At 39.0% G+C, this 20,362-nt stretch overlaps 1 protein-coding gene across 20 annotated transcripts in view; it reads left to right on the top strand.

The window, feature by feature from the left end:
• Positions 1-20,362, top strand: part of Ssdp (Sequence-specific single-stranded DNA-binding protein) — a 326,860-nt gene that overhangs the window by 189,590 nt on the left and 116,908 nt on the right. For all 20 annotated transcript variants that reach the window (XR_011716166.1, XR_011716165.1, XR_011716159.1 and 17 more), the window contains one exon: positions 5,367-5,444. Coding sequence is in view for 8 of the 20 variants with exons in the window: in XM_071689595.1 (XP_071545696.1) it covers positions 5,367-5,444 (78 nt within the window). In the remaining 12 variants the exon portion in view is untranslated. The remainder of the gene's footprint in view (positions 1-5,366; positions 5,445-20,362) is intronic.

Here is a 20,362-nt window from a genome sequence, read left to right as displayed (position 1 = left end):
TGGTCGCCAGACTCCCTTCTTTTGTTTTTTCTGCATTTTGTAATGCTTAGCTTCCTCCCTTGCCAGTGTCGCTCTTTGATTTAGGGTCAAAGCTATATATAATACCGAGGAATGTTAGTGCTGCATTGTACAAAGGCTTACCTTGACATCAAATTGTTGGAAATAGTCTTGTAGGACATACCAGTGCCATGCACCTGCAGGAATTCCTAGAAACCAGAGTTGCCTTGCAACAACCTAACCAAGTGATAACTGACTGCAGCACAGCTACCAGTGAACCAGGGAAGAGGAGCAAGTTTAAACAATGGCCAGGTAACCATCTCTGTTCTTCATGCTGCTGCTGCTGCTGCTATCCTAGATGGATGATGACCTGTCTGACAATTATGGTGCTAAAGTTGTGCCACACTCACTTTCACTTACTTGTCTTCATCTAACTGGGAGTGAACTACTGTCATGCAACATCAGGAGATCGTGTTACTAGTGTGGAACATCAGTAAAGCTACACAGCATTAAACAACTTCAAAATGCCTATGCTCCTGCACTTTCTCAATGAAATCCGATTGCCAACAACCACATACTGGGAAGGGGAACACGTGCCAACCACAACACAGGGTAAGTGTGCTAACTTGGTAACACCAGACTACCACATGACATCAATCTGCTGACCAACTCTGCAGGCTGCATTGCATCATTTTGTTGACATGATCACATTGCAATGGTCACTTCAGCCTTTATCTTTGACCTTCAAGCTACAGTCAGCTGTAACATGGGACAGTTATGGGCCAAACCTATTTCATCATACTTTTGAGATTATTGTGCAAGTGTAATTAGGATCCTTCAGTTACAGTGATTGTATTTGCTATGAGTTGGGAATTATGACACAAGACTGTAATTGATAAGTGACAGGAAAACAAAGGAAAACTATGAAGTAATGTGAACTTTAGTGATTCACACTAGAGCATTTCCAGCATTTTCATCCCAGAACTTTTGTACCCATTATTTTATGAAAATTTGCTTTGTATTGTAATAGTAGTTATCAGAGTGAATATTGAGTTTGTTCACAGTTATCAAAAGTCTTCACAAGGTTAATGTATGTTGTATCAACATCCTGTTATTTGTCCAGTGGCTACAGTGAATATTTTGTAGTGATTAGTTTATTGTGAGAGCCCCTTTAATTTGTTGATCACTTTAAAATATCTTTTGTGATTCTAAGTACTTCATAGCACCAATTCTGAGGATTTGTTGGGGTATCAACAGGTTGGCCTGTAGTGTATATGGATAATTTATATCCAACCATGATGAAGTTTGGCTATACCCCTGGTGTTCAGACTCTGGAATAACTCCAAATGTAGGCCATTGCTCCAGAGATCATTTAGGACCCATGCTTGTGGCTTTTCACATATCTTTACTAAGATTTTTGACCAGGAGTTGGATGTAGGTACAACATACATGAATATAAAGTAGGTTTTATGTAGTAAAGGTTTCATTTTACATGTGGTTTGTAAGGAGATTGTTTCTCATCAGAAAGATGATTTGGATCATGGATCTACAAGGTTATCAGTTTGCTAAACCCTGACTCTGTTTCTTTGCATGTTCCATGACATATGTTTCCTGTGTACATTTTTTCAAATGGATGGGGTAGCTACTGGAGTTAGTTCCTGAATTTTGTTTTCCCTTTTAGATAATAGATATTTCTGTACATTTCCTTTGGTCTTATAGAGGATGTTGCTTCCTCTCTAGTTTGGATCTGTTCATTTCCAGTTGTATGGACTAGATGTGGGGGTTACGTCATTTCACATTTTTTTTAGACACTTTGGAGTTATGTATTTTAGTTTTTGGCAGATAACATGGTGTCAATTGATTTTTGATCAACAGAGCCATTGTTTTTAGATTTAGAAGTATCTTCTCCTACAGAGTCAGCATTACCATTGGTTTTGGATGTCCTGCCTCGACAGCTGAGTCTGAGACCAAACTGCTTAGTCAGGCTGTTTGAGGCTTTAGTTTGTAGGCCTATTTAGCCTCCAAAATTTGTATGGTCAGTTACACTTTGTGGTTATGAATTCAGTGTATTTTTAAAGTTATGCACTAGGTGGTCCTTATTTGTTTTTTGTGTATGTAGAGGTAAATTGGATGAAATAAAATTTATATTGAGCACAGGCCTGGTCCCAAATTTTTCAAATTCTTAATTGGAACAATGGAAATGGAAGTTTCATAAAGATTACACTGTGAAAAGTAAGACAAATAGGGATTCTCCAGCTTCAATGCTGCATATCAAGCAGAAGCTTGGAAATGGTGGGTCCTTTGGAGTGAGAAGTTGTTTTGTGAGACTTTACTCCATTTTGTTGTCTGACAGCAATAAAGGCTCTCCAATTGTGGTACCTTTTCATGGTGTAACTCCATGGTGTTGGAGCAGGGTAACACCTGAATGAAACTATAAATGTATTTGCAAAGGGCCCAGTAGTCTTGCATGTTGTGCTAGCAAACACCTGAAACAGCATGGATCAACAGATGGAACAATGCATGGTTCCCAGTTTTCTCTAAAGAATCATTCTGAGTTGGCATGAAAAGGCATAAAAGACTAGAATATATCACTAATGACAATTTATGCCTCATATTCTTAACCCTCTGGCCATGGAATTAATTCTGGCTGCATTCCTAAGGAGTGTGAAGTGACAATGGTAATTGCCTCTTTTTCATGAAAGAAACAAAAATTTCCAGTTCTAGCATTACTGTTTCTTTTAAACATTAGACAGCTGGGGAAAAAAAAAAACATTATAAGCAATCTCTTGTTTACCAAATGGCTTCCTAGCTATGTCTCTTTGTTGTATATCAACTGATTTATATTTCTTTCTTGTATCTCCCCTGATGATGTGATTATTACACAAAAGTGCACTTGGGAACTTCTCGTGTTTCATTTTCCCCATGGACTCATAGGAATATTATTATATATCTTTTTTAATCAGTTATAGTGGGTAACACTAATTTGCACAGCATATCTTGACATTATAACCTCCATAACTTACATAGCTAACTGAAAATAATGAAAAAAAGATATTATAGAGATGAATGAAGCTGTCCAAAGGAGGTGTTGAATTAGCTGCTGCATGGGGTCATCATTTTATGGGACCCTGGTGCCATTTTTGGCTGAGAGAGGGTTAGCAAGCTGTGTGGGATGTTCAGCTTATTTTTTGACAGTTGTGGACCCCAGTGGTATTCTGCAGTGAGAAAGAAAATTGAATACAGATGGGTCAGGATATAACATGAAATAGGTACCAAGAAAGTTTGTAATGAATCGGTATTGTGGTATATAATGACATCAGTGTCTGTTTAAATAAGGGGTTAGGGACAGTTTGCTATAACATACAAAATTATACTCAAAACTTTAAGTAAATGAAAAATTAATGTATCAGATGATAATCAGAATGTTACTTAAGCAGTGAAAATGATATTACATACATAGTAGACAGCCCTCTTTGTATATGTCAAACCCATGTCTCTTTGGAACTCTAGGACAATTTGATAAAGATTTTTTCTTATATTCTTTATGAATATGTATACAATGATTAGTTCATTCATTAGTTTAGAGAAATTAGTTTAGAAAAGATGTATATGAAATACAGTTTACTGACTCATTCATCAAGTAAAAGATATATGTTTTGAACTGGAAGAAATCCTTTGTCACCCTGAACTGGGAATCTGAATGTGAAGAATGCGTAATGCATTGAAACCACAGCTTCCTATCCACATCCAGGCCCTACAGACATTTCACTGGTTTACCCCTGACATTTCACATGCCCAGTTTATTAACCTACCCTTAGGGGAGGATGAACAGCTGGGTTGACTGTAAATAGACTGCTGCAACCAGGATTGAAACCAATGTGCTCAGCCCTGGGTGGCTAATGAATGAATCAATGTCAGCAGTGGTAACCATTACACTATGAAGGTCCTTATTAAGGATTATATAATGAGTTTGTTGTTTTATCCTTCTTTTGTTTTGATTTTTCATTTCATAAGAGAGAAATAGTTCTTTAGATTTATTATTTCATTATGTAAGATGTACATTGATGTTTGGGAGACAATTTGGCAAGAGCACCAAGGTAAGGTAATGATTTTTCTTTGGTTGTGAAGCTTTTCCTTTTTGATATCAAACATTGTTCTCCCAGCTCTTTTGAACCTAACTAAGGCAATTTAGATGGCATACTGTGTTATTTTGGTACATTTTGGCTGATATTGGCACATACAGTGGTTTTGTACCATCAGTGCTTGAGATGCATTGTTGTCTGTGAAATAGGTGACTAAGAAAAGTTTTCCTGATTGATTCACGTATGAGCTTGCTGGTGCGAATGCTGCTAGGAGTAACACCATAATGGCGAGCAACTTCCAGTATTCTATCCTTTTCCTGTGAGTGTAAATTCTTCCTCATCTTTTTGACAGATTCAGTAGTAGTAGAAGTACTTGCTGAATGCTTCAATATAGTGGTGACTGAGACATGGGCACAAGTGTAGAATTATTCTGGTGGCAAACAATACATCCTTTCTCAGTGAATGCTAGCAGAGAACTGAAGCAGTAGTCAGTGTGGCATGGGCATTTTTAGCACTGTGTGGTCCGATGGGCTCATATTGTATCATGATGGCTGTTCTTCACAAAAGGGAAGTAATTGAGGTGCTGGTGTTACATCAGCAGTGTTGTATCCAGTCATGCTATATCCTGATGCATCTGTATTATGGCTTTAGTTCTAAATCATGAGCATAGGGATAATAGAAATCTTACTTTTATTCAGGGTCTGAAACTATCCAACATAATCACCAGATATTTCTGATATTAAAGACTTTCTGAACACTTGTACACATACCTACAAGACAGTTGTATCTTTCATTTTAGTATTTTAGGTAAATTCTCACATGCCGATTTGATGCATTGTGAATGTACAGTAATTCACACAGCAGGTAAGTGTAGTGTACTCAAGGATTACAGTAAGAGAAACTTGATGTTTGAATGTATGATGAATGTCTTCTTGAGATGGGTGCATGCAGTGTTGCCATACTCATTTGCAAACAATTTTCAAGTTATTTATATGTACTATTTGATTTAATAAGATGACTTTGCTCTTTGGTCATTCTCTCTGTAGTGAGGTCAGGGCAGTCACATACATTGCCATGTTTGTCTTGCAGTTAATATTTGAGACTGCTCTTGGATGTTTCTTGAAAATGATGTTTTGCTATTTAACTGATTTCCTTTCACATTTCATTTTGTGACATGCCCTTCACTATAGAGTCAAGTTATACCTAGGTTTGGTTTATATGGTTTTAGTAATAGAGGCATGAAATCCAAAACTGCATTACTTTAATTGCTCTATCATTCTTCCACAGCCATTCATGTCCCCTCGATATCCAGGTGGGCCTCGGCCGGGAGTTAGAATGCCACAGATGCCCAGCGATTTTAATGGGGTAAGTTTTAGTATTTTCATATGCAGATGTACTTAAGATGAATAGTCATTTATATGAATTAAGATCGATATCAGATGAGACTTCATCTAATATTAAAAGATTATCATAAGTTGAATATAAACCTCAGTAGTTGATTTTTTCTGTTTTTGCAAATTATAAAGTTTGATGTACTTTAATTATACTTATAAAAGCTCAGGTAGCTGAGCAGTTGGCTGTGCTTGCCCACATAAGGACTTTCATAAAGGAAATGGATTGTTTTTTCTTCCATTGATGTTTATTTTCATTGGCCTCATTTCCATTATAAAACCACTTTCAATCTGCTGCACATTCTCAGACAACACTATTCTGGATAGATTGCTGTTTTTCTTGATGTGATGTGTTCAGGACTGTCTGGCCACATGCATTCTGTTTGTATGCCCATAATAGTGTCAATGACAAGAAAATTTGGGAGTGGATAACTCATATTTCAAACAAGGAATTATTTACTTTGATAACATATACTTCTTTAAGAAAGTTACTCTTAGCTCTCTAGCCTCAGTTCAATATACTACTGGTGACAATGTTGGCATTATCATAGTATTCAGAGGATATTGTTTTGTAACCCCAGGACCCTTCTTTTTTATGAGGTTCTTGTAGCTCCAAGTAGAAGGGAATTGATGGACGATGGACTCTATTAGATTGAAAAGTTTTTCATGAGCTTATACTCTTTCATTCATTGATGATGATATAGTCTTATGAAGCTAACTTCCATTTGCAGTATAAGCTCATGCAGGTGAAGACTGGGAACACCTGCTCAGAGGAAATGTCAAATTATATATCTTTATCTGAATCAGTGTTACAAGTGGGTCTGGACACAGCTAACTGATCTCCAAGTTTTTTTTCCCTTGAAGTGTAGGCTGAGTCTCCCAGCACTCTCTGATTATCCATTCAGTTTAGTTGGTCACAGTCTAAGTGCAAAATATTAGGAAGACCTGAGTTGTAGCTTCATCATTTTAAGAATATAGTAGATGTGTAGTAGCATTGTGACTTCTAGAATCTTATTTATTTTTGTTATGGTTACCTTAGGTATGTTATTCTCATATCTTTAACTCTCATGTAGCTGAATCCATGACCAAAAACTTTTAATATTTTATGGCTAGTGATTATGAGAATTTTTGGGTGTAACATGAAGTGCCATTATTATTGGTCTTGGTTTATATAGATGCTCTGGGGTTAGGCTCAGCACCAGCAAGCAACACTACAGTATGATCCATACAGGAGCTTACGTGGGCATCGTGCCTGGTCCTATCGCAGGATAGAGTTTAGGACTAGAGAGAATAATTCAGATAATTTTCAGGTAATGTTTTCTTTAAAGGATATGTTGTTATAAGTTAATGCTGTAGATTTTCTGTCTCCAGTTTGTCAGTGGTTTGTTTTGGTTAGTGCCCTCAAAGGGGCAGCCTGCTGCAATGTTGAGATCATTAGCTCTTGCTTAAGATGATGTTCACATATATATATAGGGGTGAAAGAATACTTCCCACGTATTCCTCGCGTGTCGTAGAAAGCGACTAAAGGGGACGGGAGCGGGGGGCCAGAAATCCTCCCCTCCTTGTATTAACTTTCTAAAATGGGATATATATATATATATATATATATATATATCCCTGGGGATAGGGGAGAAAGAATACTTCCCACGTATTCCCTGCGTGTCGTAGAAGGCGACTAAAAGGGGAGGGAGCGGGGGGCTGGAAATCCTCCCCTCATTTTTTTTTTGATTTTCCAAAAGAAGGAACAGAGAACGAGGCCAGGTGAGGATATTCCCTCAGAGGCCCAGTCCTCTGTTCTTAACGCTACCTTGCTAATGCGGGAAATGGCGAATAGTATATGTTATCAAGGTTTGGATGGTATTGCTGTGGAATTTATTAAAAAAGGGGGTGACTGTATTGTTGACTGGTTGGTAAGGTTATTTAATGTATGTATGACTCATGGTGAGGTGCCTGAGGATTGGCGGAATGCGTGCATAGTGCCATTGTACAAAGGCAAAGGGGATAAGAGTGAGTGCTCAAATTACAGAGGTATAAGTTTGTTGAGTATTCCTGGTAAATTATATGGGAGGGTATTGATTGAGAGGGTGAAGGCATGTACAGAGCATCAGATTGGGGAAGAGCAGTGTGGTTTCAGAAGTGGTAGAGGATGTGTGGATCAGGTGTTTGCTTTGAAGAATGTATGTGAGAAATACTTAGAAAAGCAAATGGATTTGTATGTAGCATTTATGGATCTGGAGAAGGCATATGATAGAGTTGATAGAGATGCTCTGTGGAAGGTATTAAGAATATATGGTGTGGGAGGCAAGTTGTTAGAAGCAGTGAAAAGTTTTTATCGAGGATGTAAGGCATGTGTACGTGTAGGAAGAGAGGAAAGTGATTGGTTCTCAGTGAATGTAGGTTTGCGGCAGGGGTGTGTGATGTCTCCATGGTTGTTTAATTTGTTTATGGATGGGGTTGTTAGGGAGGTAAATGCAAGAGTCTTGGAAAGAGGGGCAAGTATGAAGTCTGTTGGGGATGAGAGAGCTTGGGAAGTGAGTCAGTTGTTGTTCGCTGATGATACAGCGCTGGTGGCGGATTCATGTGAGAAACTGCAGAAGCTGGTGACGGAGTTTGGTAAAGTGTGTGGAAGAAGAAAGTTAAGAGTAAATGTGAATAAGAGCAAGGTTATTAGGTACAGTAGGGTTGAGGGTCAAGTCAATTGGGAGGTGAGTTTGAATGGTGAAAAACTGGAGGAAGTGAAGTGTTTTAGATATCTGGGAGTGGATCTGTCAGCGGATGGAACCATGGAAGCGGAAGTGGATCATAGGGTGGGGGAGGGGGCGAAAATTTTGGGAGCCTTGAAAAATGTGTGGAAGTCGAGAACATTATCCCGGAAAGCAAAAATGGGTATGTTTGAAGGAATAGTAGTTCCAACAATGTTGTATGGTTGCGAGGCGTGGGCTATGGATAGAGTTGTGCGCAGGAGGATGGATGTGCTGGAAATGAGATGTTTGAGGACAATGTGTGGTGTGAGGTGGTTTGATCGAGTAAGTAACGTAAGGGTAAGAGAGATGTGTGGAAATAAAAAGAGCGTGGTTGAGAGAGCAGAAGAGGGTGTTTTAAAATGGTTTGGGCACATGGAGAGAATGAGTGAGGAAAGATTGACCAAGAGGATATATGTGTCGGAGGTGGAGGGAACGAGGAGAAGAGGGAGACCAAATTGGAGGTGGAAAGATGGAGTGAAAAAGATTTTGTGTGATCGGGGCCTGAACATGCAGGAGGGTGAAAGGAGGGCAAGGAATAGAGTGAATTGGAGCGATGTGGTATACAGGGGTTGACGTGCTGTCAGTGGATTGAATCAAGGCATGTGAAGCGTCCGGGGTAAACCATGGAAAGCTGTGTAGGTATGTATATTTGTGTGTGTGGACGTGTGTATGTACATGTGTATGGGGGGGGTTGGGCCATTTCTTTCGTCTGTTTCCTTGCGCTACCTCGCAAACGCGGGAGACAGCGACAAAGTATAAAAAAAAAAAAAATATATATATATATATATATATATATATATATATATATATATATATATATATATATATATATATATATATGTATGTATGTATGTATTTTTATTTTTATTTATTATACTTTGTCGCTGTCTCCCACATTAGCGAGGTAGAGCAAGGAAACAGATGAAAGAATGGCCCAACCCACCCACATACACATGTATATATATATACACGTCCACACACGCACATATACATACCTATACATCTCAATATATACATATATATACACACAGACATATACATATATACACATGTACATAATTCATACTGTCTGCCCTTATTCATTCCCGTCGCCACCCTGCCACACATGAAATAACAATCCCCTCCCCCCCTGCATGTGTGCGAGGAAGCGCTAGGAAAAGACAACAAAGGCCACATTCGTTCACACTCAATCTCTAGCTGTCATGTATAATGCACCGAAACCACAACTCCCTTTTCACATTCAGGCCCCACAAAACTTTCCATGGTTTACCCCGGACGCTTCACATGCCCTGTGGAAATAAAAAGAGCATGGTTGAGAGAGCAGAAGAGGGTGTTTTGAAATGGTTTGGTCACATGGAGAGAATGAGTGAGGAAAGATTGACCAAGAGGATATATGTGTCGGAGGTGGAGGGAACGAGGAGAAGAGGGAGACCAAATTGGAGGTGTAAAGATGGAGTGAAAAAGATTTTGTGTGATCGGGGCCTGAACATGCAGGAGGGTGAAAGGAGGGCAAGGAATAGAGTGAATTGGAGCGATGTGGTATACCGGGGTTGACGTGCTGTCAGTGGATTGAATCAAGGCATGTGAAGCGTCTGGGGTAAACCATGGAAAGCTGTGTAGGTATGTATATTTGCGTGTGTGGACATATGTATATACATGTGTATGGGGGTGGGTTGGGCCATTTCTTTCGTCTGTTTCCTTGCGCTACTTCGCAAACGCGGGAGACAGCGACAAAAAAAAATAAAAAAAAAAAATATATATATATATATATATATATATATATATATATATATATATATATATATATATATATATATAAAGTGTATATAATCCAGCTCACTCTTGTCGTAAAACAGTGGTGAGTGCCTCATTGTGGTATGTCAAAATTTGCTTCTTCTCATGTTTTTTAGCGCTCCAATTTGGTTATGGTCACTTAGTTATGATAGCAATATTAAGTCTAGTGAAGGCAAATGTTGAAGTAATGGGAGAGTGATTTCTCTCGAATAGTATTTAAAAGATATCATGATGAAGATTTCTCACGATGTATATCGTGTATATCTTGATGGTATGATATCATGATCAAGATTTCATTCTCTTTCCTTTTGCCATTTTTATAGTTATTAGTGATATAGGTGTGGAAAATGGAGGTAAGGTGTTCATGGGAGCATAGTTATTGTGCATTCTTGGCAAAACAATATGAGCTCTAAGCTGGGTAATTGTACCAGTTTCTGGGCATGATTTATCCATTCCTGTTTCTTTCATACTGTCGTTGATGCTGTGAGTGTTTGAGTCAAACAAAGAAGACTAGTAATGTATGAGAGTATGTCTTGTCAGAGAAAATAAATAACCACTCTCATAAAATGTAATCCCCTTATTCTTTTCTGTTTCTTTTTTCTGATGTATTTATATTAGATCATTATGTACACACCTTGAGGCCACCCTCATTCTCTTTCCAGATATATCTGATGTTTTTTTCACCTTTTTCAAAGCAAGCAGTTGGCAATTGCTTCTTTGTAATTGCTAGATCTACATGCAATAATCTAGCAAATATTTGGAATAAGGCAGATGATTCATATCAGTATGAGACACTGAAATGAGTGGTACCCAAATGTTTGATTAGGGAGAACTCTGCATTGACTACCCTGCTTCAGTTATGGCATAAAACAAGTTGAATGTTGATGTTTTGATTGAGATGTGCTAGAAATGTTGTGGAGTATGTGATAAATATGAAATTTTAAGCAGTTTTAGTTGGTTGGCTGGTTGCAAGATTGTGTTGTAATCTCACATAGCGTTTTGTATGAAGAGTATATAATTGTTTGATATTTTGAAAATTATAACCCTTTTATTGTGGCAGCCATAATATCCCTTGTACACTCTTTGTGTGGGATACACTCAAATATTCTAAGAAAATATCTTCAGATGTTTGATGTGTTTAAGTAGAATGCACTCAACTTTGATGTGTTTAAGTAGAATGTTACTCAACTTGGTGAAACTTGTTTACATGTGCTGTAGACCCTTTAACTTATGCTGCTTCCATGTCATGCATTGGAATACTTAGTAAGATGTATGATATTTTTAGGAGTGCTTTTTTTCCATAAAATGTGATTACTATCGGTTTTCATCCCCGATATCCTTTAGTTTATGAGAATGAATATTAGGTGAAGTCTTTGGGGGTCTTCAGCCCCACAGGATGTTAGGTTTATGATTGAACCTCCTATCTCCACATAGGCTGAGCAGTTTAAGGAAAAAATCTAGGCTGTAGCATATGGCAACAGTGCATGGGATACCTTTATGAGCATTAAAGCTCATATCTTTAACCTTGAAGCAGAGGCTTCCTTCTCAAAAACTATAAATGTATATGCCCAAGCTGCAGTGAATAGTGAAAAAAGGGGAGTCTACACCCCAGCCATAGTGAATAGATTAGAATACAAAGTTAAACAAGATGATTTTAGTCAGTAATATATTAGAAGTGATTGTCATCTTAGAAAACAATTTTTAGCCAAGTAGGCCTCGTGAGTGTTTCAGAAGACACAGAATACAGCATTGTTACATGATTTTGTTTTATTTTTCACTTACAACTTATTGTCTGTGGTAAGTAATTGCAATGGAGAGCACTAGCTATCAAAAATGCTTGGGAAGCCCAGCTTTTCATAAGTTAGAGCCAGATTCTTCAATTTCAGTTTAATTTGTTAATAAAGAAGGCAGATTGAAAAAGGAATTTGACATCAGAAAATTAAGTCAATTAGTTGGAGAAATTGAGCAGAGAGATATTAATTGGAAGGTGTGGTCTTGGTTGTTGAGGACAGAGTGATGTAATGCACTATGGTTTATTACTTTTATGAACTTCACAGCCCATAAACTAAGATTAGTTTATGGGCTGTGAAAAAAAGTCTTGGAAGAGGTGACACAGTTGTAACTTAGATAGGATGAAGTAATGCACACACACCAGAGGGTACTTGGTGGATGAGGAATGAAGTGGCCTATATGGTAGTAACTTAGTTGTGTCTCCACCTGGAACAGGGAAATGTGTTGTTTTTGTGCAGTTTTTTCTTTATTTCCAACAATGAGCACATTCACACTGGTCTTTGACCTGGCCTGTACAGGTGAGATCAGAGACTAATAATGCCAAAGGAATAGTGAAAATGCATTTTACTATTCCCATAAGATACAGGTTGAAGGCCAGTGTTGTTAGGGTTGTGGTACAAATGTGTATGACTTGACCCATTCAGAGGTCTTTCACCTAGCCCATAATGGGTCAGATAAGGTTTTAGCCAATAGTGTTGAGGGTAGAGTGAAGATGCTTTTGGCTTGATGTATTTAGAGGCTTAAATCTAACTCATAAGGTCAGATGAAGGACCAGTACAGACATGGTTGTGGTGAAGATGTATTTGACATGACCCGTACAAGTCAGGTCAAAAGCCAGTGGTGTCAAACTTATAATGAAAGTTGTAGTGAAGATGGCCTTTGGCCTTACCTGTAAGAGTCAGATCAAAGGCTAGCATTGTCATGGGTGTAGTGAAGATGCTTTTGTTTAGAACGGAAGTGATGCATTTGTCAAGGATGAATTAGATATAGATTAATTGGTGGTACAATTAGGATGTGTTTTTTGAGGATGAAGTGAATATGCGCTTGTAAAGGATGACAGTAATATACTTCATTGAGGTGTAATTGAAGATGTATTTGATTGTGTCTTCCTTCACTGAATATTATGGTGAGTGATAGTGTGAAGGGAATTGCTTAAAATTGGTTTGTGATTGTTGGTTGGTATTTTTACTGTTAGTAAGAATTTATTAATATTTAACATATGAACAAAAGAACATTTGAAAACTTTATTGGCTGTGAAATGACGAGGATATTCTCAAGAGTGGTGGGGTCATTATCATATTGAACAGTGGTTGAGTGAATAGGTTGATCACTGCATATTTGAGTTTTATTGTAAGAGCATTTTGATGTGAAAGTGTGTGCATACTGTCTAGTCATAAAAATATAGAAATAACATAAGATTGCATTTTGTTAATTGGTGCATCATATCTTAGATAAGGTTGTGTTCCTTTAATTGCACTTTATTTTATCAGTAATTGCTCACAAGTTGAAGGTAACTTAAATTTTCATTTAAAACTAGTTATTGTTGTTATTATTATTACGGTCTTTAATCTGGTAATCTGTGGTGTGGAGAGTTGCTAGCCTTCATAAACTCTGAATACCACAAAATAGTCTGGAAATTCAAGAGGATTGCAGTAAAGTTGGCGAATTGCTAAAAAAGAATTATGATTATGTCAATATTTTCCTGCTTTTCTGTATGTATTTATGTAAATTTAGATCGTGATCTCCAAGCTGATGATTCAGCGCTAATGCCATACTTTCCAGTCTTGTAAAAAAAGTGTTTTTCAAGTGAAAAAATATTATAGAATGAAAGAACAAATAAGAATGATAAAACATCCAAAAAACATGTAATAAAGTTCTTGCCTTACTCACAGAGAAATAACAAATTTCTAATGAGAGCACATAACTAGAATTGCAGGAAGCCCTAAACTGTCTAGTGTTGGCGTGTCTTGCTTTGGGGCTCTTTGCTCTTTTTGTACTAGCACATACCCCACCTCCTACTGATGCCTCATGTATAAATATCCATGTTCCGTATGTTTCCTGCTACTCTTAAAGATGTGTACATGGTTTCATTATGACATTTTCGTGGTTTTTGATAGTTTTTTCGGGAGAACTCAATGGGATGGTGTTCCATATGTTTCCCTCCAGATATGTTTTAAGGTGATATCAATTGGGATACTTCTATACTTTTCCATAGCTCATTTTCCTCAATGATAAATGCATCAAAAATATTCTCTTACAAAAGTGATTTGAAAACTATTGGAATTACTTTAATGTATATGCATTTTATTTTGTTTTATTATACCCATGGTGTCATAAGAATTTTATTTTGTTTTATTATACCCATGGTGTCATAAGAACATGTGCCAGATTTTGTAAATTGCTGTATTTCCATGACATCATATATTACTTTAATTAATAGTGATGTTCACCACATGCTTTCCCAGAGGCCATAAAGTTATTCAGATTGATAAATTATTTCCTATTGTCACTGTTCAATAAAACGTTCTGCTTTTAAATTACGTAGAGTGCACAGGTTGAGCCTTTCATATAGCATTTGCACATCCATACATCCAAACATGCAAATGAATGTGGTGATTCTTCCTGCCTATGCTCATTCCCACTAATTGCATTAGAGTTAAGCATCAAAGATTTTCTTCTCTATAACTGTATTATAGCCCTGCTAAAATGAGGAAAAAGCACCCAGCATGTAGTGCAGTAGTTGTGGATGATATGATATGATATACCATACGATATTGGATGACAGTAAAGCGATATGATAATGTATGATGCCCTAGGTAGTTGTGGATGATTATATTTGCGATATGATAGCGGATGACAGTAAAGCAGGATGACAATGTAAGATGTCCTAACAATAGCAATTTTTATTGCATATATATATTTATTATTATTATTATTTTGCTTTGTCGCTGTCTCCTGCATTTGCGAGGTATCGCAAGGAAACAGATGAAAGAAATGGCCAAACCCACCCCCATACTTATGTATATACATACACTTCCACACACGCAAATATACATACCTATACATCTCAATGTACACATATATATATACACACACAGACACATACATATATACCCATGCACACAATTCACACTGTCTGCCTTTATTCATTCCCATCACCACCTCGCCACACATGGAATACCATCCCCCTCCCCCCTCATGTGTTCAAGGTAGCGCTAGGAAAAGACAACAAAGGCCCCATTCGTTCACACTCAGTCTCTAGCTGTCATGCAATAATGCCCGAAACCACAGCTCCCTTTCCACATCCAGGCCCCACACAACTTTCCATGGTTTACCCCAGACGCTTCACATGCCCTGATTCAATCCACTGACAGCACGTCAACCCCGGTATACCACATCGATCCAATTCAATCTATTCCTTGCCCGCCTTTCACCCTCCTGCATGTTCTGGCCCCGATCACTCAAAATCTTTTTCACTCCATCTTTCCACCTCCAATTTGGTCTCCCACTTCTCGTTCCCTCCACCTCCAACACATATATCCTCTTGGTCAATCTTTCCTCACTCATTCTCTCCATGTGCCCAAACCATTTCAAAACACCCTCTTCAGCTCTCTCAACCACTCTCTTTTTATTTCCACACATCTCTCTTACCCTTACATTACTTACTCGATCAAACCACCTCACACCACACATTGTCCTCAAACATCTCATTTCCAGCACATCCACCCTCCTGCGCACAACTCTATCCATAGCCCACGCCTCGCAACCATATAACATTGTTGGAACCACTACTCCTTCAAACATACCCATTTTTGCTTTCCAAGATAATGTTCTTGACTTCCACACATTCTTCAAGGTTCCCAGGATTTTCGCCCCCTCCCCCACCCTATGATTCACTTCCGCTTCCATGGTTCCATCCGCTGCCAGATCCACTCCCAGATATCTAAAACACTTTACTTCCTCCAGTTTTTCTCCATTCAAACTTACCTCCCAATTGACTGAACCCTCAACCCTACTGTACCTAATAACCTTGCTCTTATTCACATTTACTCTTAACTTTCTTCTTTCACACACTTTACCAAACTCAGTCACCAGCTTCTGCAGTTTCTCACATGAATCAGCCACCAGCGCTGTATCATCAGCGAACAACAACTGACTCACTTCCCAAGCTCTCTCATCCACAACAGACTTCATACTTGCCCCTCTTTCCAAAACTCTTGCATTCACCTCCCTAACAACCCCATCCATAAACAAATTAAACAACCATGGAGACATCACACACCCCTGCCGCAAACCTACATTCACTGAGAACCAATCACTTTCCTCTCTTCCTACACGTGCACATGCCTTACATCCTCGATAAAAACTTTTCACTGCTTCTAACAACTTTCCTCCCACACCATATATTCTTAATACCTTCCACAGAGCATCTCTATCAACTCTATCATATGCCTTCTCCAGATCCATAAATGCTACATACAAATCCATATGCTTTTCTAAGTATTTCTCACATACATTCTTCAAAGCAAACATCTGATCCACACATCCTCTACCACTTCTGAAACCACACTGCTCTTCCCCAGTCTGATGCTCTGTACATGCCTTCACCCTATCAGTCAATACCCTCCCATATAATTTACCAGGAATACTCAACAAACTTATACCTCTGTAATTTGAGCACTCACTCTTATCCCCTTTGCCTTTGTACAATGGCACTATGCACGCATTCCGCCAATCCTCAGGCACCTCACCATGAGTCATACATACATTAAATAACCTTACCAACCAGTCAACAATACAGTCACCCCCTTTTTTAATAAATTCCACTGCAATACCATCCAAACCTGCTGCCTTGCTGGCTTTCATCTTCCGCAAAGCTTTCACTACCTCTTCTCTGTTTACCAAATCATTTTTCCTAACCCTCTCACTTTGCACACCACCTCGACCAAAACACCCTATATCTGCCACTCTATCATCAAACACATTCAACAAACCTTCAAAATACTCACTCCATCTCCTTCTCACATCACCACTAGTTATCACCTCCCCATTAGCGCCCTTCACTGAAGTTCCCATTTGCTCCCTTGTCTTACGCACTTTATTTACCTCCTTCCAGAACATCTTTTTATTCTCCCTTAAATTTAATGATACTCTCTCACCCCAACTCTCATTTGCGACAAAGCAAAATGAAATAAAATATATATATATATATATATTATTATTATTATTATACTTTGTCGCTGTCTCCCGCGTTTGCGAGGTAGCGCAAGGAAACAGACGAAAGAAATGGCCCAACCCCCCCCATACACATGTATATACATACGTCCACACACGCAAATATACATACCTACACAGCTTTCCATGGTTTACCCCAGACGCTTCACATGCCTTGATTCAATCCACTGACAGCACGTCAACCCCGGTATACCACATCACTCCAATTCACTCTATTCCTTGCCCTCCTTTCACCCTCCTGCATGTTCAGGCCCCGATCACACAAAATCTTTTTCATTCCATCTTTCCACCTCCAATTTGGTCTCCCTCTTCTCCTTGTTCCCTCCACCTCCGACACATATATCCTCTTGGTCAATCTTTCCTCACTCATCCTCTCCATGTGCCCAAACCACTTCAAAACACCCTCTTCTGCTCTCTCAACCACGCTCTTTTTATTTCCACACATCTCTCTTCTTACCCTTACGTTACTCACTCGATCAAACCACCTCACACCACACATTGTCCTCAAACATCTCATTTCCAGCACATCCATCCTCCTGCGCACAACTCTATCCATAGCCCACGCCTCGCAACCATACAACATTGTTGGAATCACTGTTCCTTCAAACATAGCCATTTTTGCTTTCCGAGATAATGTTCTCGACTTCCACACATTCTTCAAGGCCCCCAGGATTTTCGCCCCCTCCCCCACCCTATGATCCACTTCCGCTTCCATGGTTCCATCCGCTGCCAGATCCACTCCCAGATATCGAAAACACTTCACTTCCTCCAGTTTTTCTCCATTCAAACTCACCTCCCAATTGACTTGACCCTCAACCCTACTGTACCTAATAACCTTGCTCTTTTTCACATTTACTCTTAACTTTCTTCTTCCACACACTTTTCCAAACTCAGTCACCAGCTTCTGCAGTTTCTCACATGAATCAGCCACCAGCGCTGTATCATCAGCGAACAACAACTGACTCACTTCCCAAGCTCTCTCATCCCAACAGACTTCATACTTGCCCCTCTTTCCAAAACTCTTGCATTTACCTCCCTAACAACCCCATCCATAAACAAATTAAACAACCATGGAGACATCACACACCCCTGCCGCAAACCTACATTCACTGAGAACCAATCACTTTCCTCTCTTCCTACACGTACACATGCCTTACATCCTCGATAAAAACTTTTCACTGCTTCTAACAACTTTCCTCCCACACCATATATTCTTAATACCTTCCACAGAGCATCTCTATCAACTCTATCATATGCCTTCTCCAGATCCATAAATGCTACATACAAATCCATTTGCTTTTCTAAGTATTTCTCACATACATTCTTCAAAGCAAACACCTGATCCACACATCCTCTACCACTTCTGAAACCACACTGCTCTTCCCCAATCTGATGCTCTGTACATGCCTTCACCCTCTCAATCAATACCCTCCCATATAATTTACCAGGAATACTCAACAAACTTATACCTCTGTAATTTGAGCACTCACTCTTATCCCCTTTGCCTTTGTACAATGGCACTATGCACGCATTCCGCCAATCTTCAGGCACCTCACCATGAGTCATACATACATTAAATAACCTTACCAACCAGTCAACAATACAGTCACCCCCTTTTTTAATAAATTCCACTGCAATACCATCCAAACCTGCTGCCTTGCCGGCTTTCATCTTCCGCAAAGCTTTCACTACCTCTTCTCTGTTTACCAAATCATTTTCCCTAACCCTCTCACTTTGCACACCACCTCGACCAAAACACCCTATATCTGCCACTCTATCATCAAACACATTCAACAAACCTTCAAAATACTCACTCCATCTCCTTCTCACATCACCACTACTTGTTATCACCTCCCCACTTGCGCCTTTCACCGAAGTTCCCATTTGCTCCCTTGTCTTACGCACTTTATTTATTATTATTATTATTATTATTATTATTATTATTATTATTATTATTATTTTATTGATATTGTGATAGGGAAAAAGGAATGCTACTGCTGTATCCCCTGGTTTCGTTGAAGATGACAAAGAGGGCCAGGATTGGGGAGATGGTTTGGGGGTTGTTGCCTAGAAATCCTCCCCTCCTATATTGCCACCTGAAACTCAGAACAGGAGGAGGATCAAAGCTACAATTTTCATTGAAGGCTGAATTCTAGTTGGTATCTTGTAAAGTTGGGAATGGCTAGCATATATAACAGAATGAAAAAGATTACTGTTGTTACCATATCATTATTATTATTATTATCTTTTTTCTTTCATATGTGTTTGCTGTTTTCCTCCGATAAGGGAGGTAGTGCTAGGAACAGACAAAGAAGAGGCCTCATTTGCTCATATCTGCTCTATAGGTGTTGTGTAATGCACCAAAACCAAATCATGTTATCCACAACTAGGCCCCACAGTCCTCTAGTGGTTTCTTCCATCTGCCTTATATTCCCTGGTTCAGTCCATTGACAGCACTTCAACTCCCTGTACACCACATCACTTTATTTTACTCTATCCTGTGGGTGCTTTTCACCCTCCTGCATGTTCAGACCCTGAACACAAGATCTTGTAATGCACAGAAACCAAAGCCCCTTATCCATAGTTAGGCCCCACAGTCCGTTTTTGGTTTCCCCCATGTGCTTCATATTCCATGGTTCAGTCTATTTACAGCACTGCTCCACCCTGTATGCCACATCGCTCTATCCCATGGGTGCCTTTCACCCTCCTTCATGTTCAGACTGTGAGCACTCAAGATCTTATTCACTCCATCCCTTTGTCTCCAGTTAGGGTCACCTTTCTCCTTGTCCCCACCAATTTTAACAAATATATCCTGTTTCAGAAAAGAGGAATGAATTGTGAGGCTTTTGGAAGAGAAAAAAATTATGTGAGAGAAAAAAGGGTAGAGAAATTAATGAGCTTGGAAATGAAGCTTATGTGAAGAGACACTAGGAGTGATGGAGTGTAACATGACAAAAAGGTGAGAGTAAATGAAGCTCGGGGAATGGATAAGGAATGTGAGATGTTTAGGGGAGCAGTGCTGGTTTGTGCCAGAGAGGTGTTTAGTATGCATGTGTGAAGTGTGCACGTGAGAAAGGGTGGTCAAGTGGTGAAAGAGAAAAGAGATGAATAGGTTTTTCTTACAGAGAAGGAATGTGAGTCGATATAGAAGAAAAAGTGGCAGGAGGTCAAGAGGAAGGTGCAGGAGCTGAGAATGAGGGTAACACTGGGGAAAAGGGCAAATGGGAAAGTGGTAACAGGTAGGAAGGGATGAGGTGAAGAACTGAAGTGATTAATTTGAAGGAAAGCTGAATGTGTGTGATGGTAGGTGAGGAAAGTATGCAAGGTG

Source organism: Panulirus ornatus, chromosome 47, assembly GCF_036320965.1.
Source record: "Panulirus ornatus isolate Po-2019 chromosome 47, ASM3632096v1, whole genome shotgun sequence".
NCBI classification, from domain to species: Eukaryota; Metazoa; Arthropoda; class Malacostraca; order Decapoda; family Palinuridae; genus Panulirus; species Panulirus ornatus.
Note: the sequence above shows the minus strand (reverse complement) of the source record. Positions and strands in the feature narration are given on the sequence as shown.